At 60.2% G+C, this 6653-nt stretch overlaps 1 protein-coding gene across 1 annotated transcript; it reads left to right on the top strand.

The window, feature by feature from the left end:
• Positions 1-2943: 2943 nt before the first annotated feature.
• Positions 2944-5016, top strand: LOC137467256 (serine/threonine-protein kinase pim-1-like; the record flags this gene model as incomplete). Its single annotated transcript, XM_068178764.1, has 5 exons — positions 2944-3051; positions 3207-3257; positions 3462-3828; positions 4444-4620; positions 4862-5016. Coding segments are annotated over 5 exons (810 nt in total), but the record flags the coding sequence as incomplete, so codon positions are not given.
• Between the last annotated feature and the right edge of the window lie 1637 nt (positions 5017-6653).

The following is a 6653-nucleotide window of genomic DNA, read 5'->3' as shown; positions in this document are numbered from 1 at the left end:
GACGGCAGAGTCTGCCCTATGGCCTCACACTATGATGTCACACCCTGCTGTGTGATGTCACAAGCCCCTCAGTGATGTCACAAAACCCTCCCTGTGATGTCATACTGCCACTCTGTGATGTCACAGCACACACTTTGACCTCACTGCCTGCTCTATGATGTCATACAGCCATGCCATGATGTCACAGCCTGCTCTCTGATGTCACACTGTCCCCTCTATCATGCCATAGCTGCTTGATGACCTCACACAACACGCTCTGTGATGTCATAGCCCAATCTGTGACCTCACACAACCCACGCTGTGCTGTCACACAGCCCCTCTCTGACATCACAGCTGCTCTGTGCCTCCGTGACACAGCCACAGAGGCGCTGCTGTGACACAGCCCCCTCTGGGACACCCCACAGCCCCTGCCAGTGCTGAGCCCCTGTGAGCTCTGTCTGCGCCCTGCTCGTGTCCCTGCGATGCCCTGGCAGTGCCCCAGCCCTGCTGGGCTGTGCACAGGAGCTGCTCCTGGCCACAGCTGTCTCTCTGCAGCGCTGCCCTTGCCAGGAGCTTCCTCTGGGCCAGGAGCCTGGCCCAGCTCAGCAGCACAGACACAGCACCAGGACGTTAATGACCCTCTGGGGCTTTGGTGCTCTTTGCATCGGACCCAGACCTCAGAGTGTGCTCAAAGAACTTCTCAAGAACTCAAAGTCAGATTCAAAGTCCAGACTTTCTTTAACTTTTAATGGGTCCCACTGAGGGACACAACTCATGTGAAAGTGTCCCCGGGTTCCAGTTAGAGCAGAACACTGGAGGCAGTGATGACAGCTGGGGACAAACAAGGCAAAGGTGTCTCTGGTGCTGAGCAAACCTGGATATCACCATGGTGTCCTTGGAACTGCATTGTCACACTGACCCACGGTTCCATGAGGTTCCCCAGTGTCACCATGGTCACTGTCAGAGGCTGGATGAGATCAGTGTCCCGAGACACCTTGGGTTGAGCTGTCAATCAGTCCCACAGCTGGGACAGCGCTAACCCGGCTCTGAACGCCCGAGCAATCACAAGTCCCAGCTGGGGGGAGGCCCACGAAGGCCCAGGGGCTTAAAACCAAGGAGCACAAGGTCAGCCCCTGCTATGGACTCTGCCTTCTCCTGGGGTTTGTGTCTCACCCACACTGGAACCCCTAGAGCTGGGAGCCACATGTGTGTCTTTCTGTGGAGCTTCTGTCTTTCTGTCTCTCTGTCTCTTTCCTCTCCTTCTAATGCTCTTTCTATGGAACATTTTTGGGTCCCTGAACAACTGAAGTGTTTAAGGCTGAGAGGTCCAGCTTGTTCTGGTGCTTTCCATGAACTGATTGAACTCTTGATTTATGAACCCATGCACTAGATGTGGAATCCTCCACACTAAACTCAGAAACAAATGCCCTCTGTCAGAGCATTTTCATCTTCTAGATCACTTTCAAGATGCCCATGGGGATGTTGCAATGATTTTCACACAGCTCTCCATTTCTGGATGCAGGCTCTGCAGATTCTTTCTCTGCATTCAGTCAGGCTTGCATTCCCTGACAATTCCTGGTAGCCCGTCATGGTTTCTTAGGGCAGAACAGTAACAATGAAAACCTTACCAATGGCACAACTGCCCAGCCCACAAGGAAAAGAAAGAACAAGCTGTCAAGTTCTTCAAACATTTGTCCTGCTGTGCTGCAAGAGTTGAGCTGCACACAAGGTGTGGAAAGCCTAGAGAAGCTGCAGTTGGTGGCACATCTTGTGACAGAAGCTGCACCTCGTTCTCCAGGAAAGGTTCTTGGAAAGAGCAAACAGGAGTGTGGAGAAGATTCTGGGAAAACTGAAACAGCTTTTAAGAAATGAAATGAAAATGGAAAGAAACAACTGAAGATGTTTTTCTCTGTTTATTTTTATGCTCCTCTTTTCCATCTTGCACTACTGCTCCATCCCCTTAATCCAAATAGATCTCATCTCTAAGATCCATGACTTGGCGAATTTTAGACCCAGTAAAATACCATGAGCTACACACAGTTTGCCTTCCCCATTTTTTTTTTTTTTTTAATCATTGCTGGAGAGGTAAGTGCAGTGCTTGGGTCAGGTACAAATTCTGCACTCAGGGAATGTGCCCCGATAGGGTTTGATCCTCAGCGGGGACAATGCATGGCAGCGACCAAGGGGATTCCTGTTCCCCTGTGTAGGAGTCCAGACTCTGGGTCTGGGCTGAACAGGGCAAAGTTCCCGTGTTTGGACAGGCTCAGGGGCTGCCCCCGGGGAGCGGGGGGCTGGGCGCGGGGGGGAGCAGGCAACGGAAAAACGGACACGGGGACAAACGGCCCCGGAGCTTCAGTTGCAGCGGCAGCAGCGGCAGCAGCAGCGGCAGCTAAAGCACATACTCTATTGAGTACCTCTTGCATCTCCTCTCCCTCTCCCGCTCTCCCTTTCCCGGTGTCCCCTCCTCTCCCAGTCTCCCTCTCCCCCTGCCGGGCCATGTCCCCAGCCCGCCCCCGGCCCCCGGCGGGGCTGCCCCGTCCTCATCCCCGTCCCCGTCCCCGGCCGTCCCGCCGGGGTCTCGTCTCCGCCCGGCTCTGGCCGTGCTGGCGGTGGCGCTGCTGGGCGGGCATCGGTGCCTGGGGCTGGGGCGGCACCGCCGCCCTCTGGCTCCGCCTGGCCCGAGCCCGGCCCCGGCCCCGATGTGGGCTCCAGTCCTGGCCCCGGCCCCGGCTCCTCCCGGGCCCCGCGGAGGACACACGCGGCGTGGCCGCTCCCGCCGCCCCCGCTGCGGCTTCCCCGGCCCGAGCTCCGCCGCTCGGCAGCGCGGCCGTCGGCCCCGAGCCGCCGCTGTCCCGTTCCAGGGACAGAACGCCTGGGGAGGGCCGGCCCAGGGCGCTCGGGGAGCGCTCGGGGGCCGCTCCTGGCCCCGGGCCGAGCGCTGACAGCCGCGTCCCGCCCGCAGGGAAGGCGCAGGAGGAGGCCCTGCAGGAGCGGTACCGGCTGGGTTCGCTGCTGGGCAGCGGCGGCTTCGGCAGCGTCTTCGCAGCCACGCGGGTCTCGGACGGCGCCCCGGTGAGCGGCGGGGCCGGCGGCGGGCGCAGAAGGGGGCGGAGGAGGAGGAGGATTAGCAGGAGGAGGAGGAGGAGGTGGAGGGGGCGGAGGAGGAGGAGGATGGGGCCCGGCGGGGCGGGCGGCGCGCTCAACCCACTGCTCTCCCTTGCTTGCAGGTGGCCATAAAAAGGGTGCCACGGAACCGCGTCCGGCACTGGGGCGAGCTGGTGAGTGAGCGGTACCAGCGGCAGAAGCCGGGCCGTGCCGGCTGGCGAGGAGCCGGGGCCCGGCAGGGTGGGAGCCGCCGGGAGCCCTGCAGGGAGAGCGGGCATGGGCTGAGCGGGGCATGCAGAGCATCCCGGGCTGGCTGAGGGGTTCCCCAGCCCTGGCACGGCCTCAGCCCCACTGACGGCATCGCGCTCCTCCCGCAGCCCGACGGCACCAGCGCACCCCTGGAGGTCGTGCTGCTGGACAAGGTGTCCTCTGGCTGCACTGGTGTCATTCAGCTCCTGGAGTGGCTTGAGCTCCCTGACAGCGTCGTGCTGGTGCTGGAGCGTCCGGAGCGGTGCCAGGAGCTGTCGGGTTTCCTGGCGGAGCGGAGGTTCCTGCCGGAGGAGGAGGCGCGGGGGCTGTTCCGCCAGGTGCTGGAGGCCGTGCGGCACTGCACCAGCTGCGGGGTCCTGCACAGGGACATCAAGCCTGAGAACATCCTGCTCGACCTGGCCACCGGGCAGCTGAAACTGATTGACTTTGGCTGTGGCGCCTTCCTCCAAGACACAGCCTACACCCAGTTTGCAGGTGAGCCCTGCCAGGGGATGCTCCTGGGCATCTCATGGCCCAGCCGGGGTGCAGCCCCAGGGCTCCCCCTATTGCAGCCAGGATGGGATTAATGCTGGAGCCAAGCTGATTTGGGTGGGGGTGTGAGGGGGGCCAGCTCCAGCCCTGCCGACAGCCTTCAGCACCCACTGTGGCCTGGGCTAAGGCTGGAGCTGGGGCAGCCAGCCTGACAAAAACCCCAGTGGGGGTAGCAGAGAGGGGGGGTCTGACCCTGTGCCCTGGATGGTTTGGTGTGCAGGCGAGAAGGGCTTGGCCTGCTCTGCTCCCATTGTTTGCATTGACTGGTTAACATTTTTGGGGGGCCGTGCAGGCGGGGAGTAGAGCAGGATTTCTCCACCACTGGATGAGTTTTGCTTTTGTGTGTCATGGTTGGGTCTTCCCAGGATTTCTGCCGCCCTCTTCCAACACCAGTGGCTTCTTTTCCAGCCCCAAGTCTGTCCACAAGTCCCAGGTGCTGGTGAGAGGGCAGCAGTCACCCTGTGTGCCACTGGGGCAGCCCCCACATGCCATGGGGTGCTGGGGCCAGGCTCTGGGAGCAGCAGAGTCCCCCTGATGAACTCTGTCTGTGTTCCACAGGAACCCTGTCCTACAGCCCACCAGAGTGGATCCAGCACCAACACTACCATGGCGAGGCAGCGACGATCTGGTCCCTGGGCCTCCTGCTGTACCACCTGGTCATGGGGAAGCACCCGTTCAGGAGGGGCCAGGAGATCATCTGGGGGCGGATCTTGTTCCCACGACGGCTCTCTCAAGGTGGGTCCTCATCTCTGGCCACGGGGGCAATACCAGTGCTGGGAGACAGCAGCAGCTCATGAGCATCCTGCTCTGGCAGCTGCTGAGGAGGTGGCACATGTCCTGCTCTCCTGCTCTCCTCCAAACACAGAATCCATGGGGAAGTTTAGGCCCAGCTCTGGGCACACCCAGCATGGCCTGGGCATGGGAACAGGGGGGCAACTTCTCCAACCCCCTGGTGATTTCTGGTTTGTTTCCCCAGAGTGCCAGGATCTCATTAAGAGGTGTTTGTCCATGCAGCCCTTGGACAGGCCATCCTTAGAAGAGCTTTTCCGTGATCCATGGGTGCAGGGTGGTCTTCTGCCCTAGAAGATGGGAGAGATCCACGTGCACAGTTGGATCCAGGGGCCTGGCAGGTAACAGCTCCACACTTGTCCTGGCAATCAGTGGCAAAGCCAACCAGACTGGTTTTGTCCTGCCTGTGTCACTGCCCAGGGGTCATCAGATGGGAACACGCAGCCCTTGTGCTGGAGCTGAGCTGCTCTGCCCAGCACTGGTGGCCACCATCTGAGCTGGTTTTGCTTGTCCTGGTTCCCTGACAGCTGGGGCCCTGGGCAGAACCTTGACAGCCTGGGCTCACCTCAGGGAAGGAGGAGGCGGCCCTGGAGAAGCTGTACCAGGTGGGGCTGCTGCTGCTGGGGACAGTGAGGACGACATCAAAAATGACAACCTCTTCCTCCACCTGGTCACCGGCAGCTGAAGATGATGGACTTTGATTCTGGCGCCTTCTCCAAAGCCAGGCTCCACAGGGAATTTGCAGGTGAGTCCACACGCAGGGGGATGCTCCCAGATTTGGGCATTGCACAGCCTGGCCGGGAACCAAAGCTTCCCCCTTTGCTGGGGAGGATGCAGCTGATCCTTCAGTCGGCTGCCAGGCTGCTTTTGGCAGGGCTAGGGGGATGGGCTGGGGTGCTGATGAAATGGGAGTGGGCTCCTGGCCCTGCCAACAGCCCCAGCACCCACCGTGCCCTGGGCTGGGGCTGGGGCAGCCAGCCCGACACAAAGAAACCCCCATGGTGGGAGCAGAGGTGGGACTCCAGAACCTGTGCAGGGGCTGCTTTGCTTTGCAGGCAAGGAAGGGCTTGGGCTGCTCCACTGCCCCTGTTTGCTTTGGGATCACCGTTATTTTGGAGGGCAGTGCAGGGGGAAGGGAGCAAGCCTGGGCTTCCCTCACCTGTGGGTGGGTTTTTCCCGGGCATGCAGGGGTTGGGCCTTCCTTAATCCCCTGACAGAGATAAGATTTTTGACCTTTTTTCTTGTTCCCCTTTTTGTCTGTAATCTATTTTCAATAATTTGTTGTGTGTTTTTCTAGAGGAAGCGTTCCAGGTGGGGTCCAGTTTGGATGGGGAAATGCTTGGGAGCAGCTGTGGCGTGGATGGGCCGTGCCCTTGGAGAAGGATGAGGACATCGTTTGGGACCAGCTTTTCTTCCAGCGGAGGATGGCGTGAGGTCGGTCCGGTCTGCTTGGCATGGTGGGATCAGAGCTTTGGGGAGATGGCAGCGAGCACGGGAGCATCCTTCTCTGAGCAGCTGCTGAGGGCTGGATGTGCCGTGGCCGGCTGCAGGCTGGGTGCATGTCCTGCCCTCCTGCTCTGCTCCCACAGGCAGCAGGGATGGGCAGCTCTGGGCACAGCTCTGGGCACGGCCAGCATGGCCTGGGCACTGCGGGCGGCTGGGACAAGGGGACAGGAGCCTTCAGCTGACGGGCGCTTTCTGGTTTCTCTCCTTGCAGCCGGGCTCTGCGGGTGCTGAGGCTGCTCTGGGCTCTGCCAGGGCTCTGCTGGAGCTCAGCACCGGGCCGCAATCAGCCAAAGAAGAAATGGGGTGACCTGCAGCACAGACCTGCTGGAGCATTTCAGCAACACAGCTCAAGGTTGCAGAGTGTACACCTCCCAGGGAAAACATGCCACCACCCAAAAAATAAACTTGTTCAATAGCTTCTGAAATGAATTCAATCTGGGATGACCCCAAATGACATTTTGCAGCTTGCTCAA

The sequence above is a fragment of the Anomalospiza imberbis genome, unplaced genomic scaffold (assembly GCF_031753505.1).
Source record: "Anomalospiza imberbis isolate Cuckoo-Finch-1a 21T00152 unplaced genomic scaffold, ASM3175350v1 scaffold_55, whole genome shotgun sequence".
In the NCBI taxonomy this organism is placed as follows: domain Eukaryota; kingdom Metazoa; phylum Chordata; class Aves; order Passeriformes; family Viduidae; genus Anomalospiza; species Anomalospiza imberbis.
This window is presented reverse-complemented; position numbering and strand designations above follow the sequence as displayed.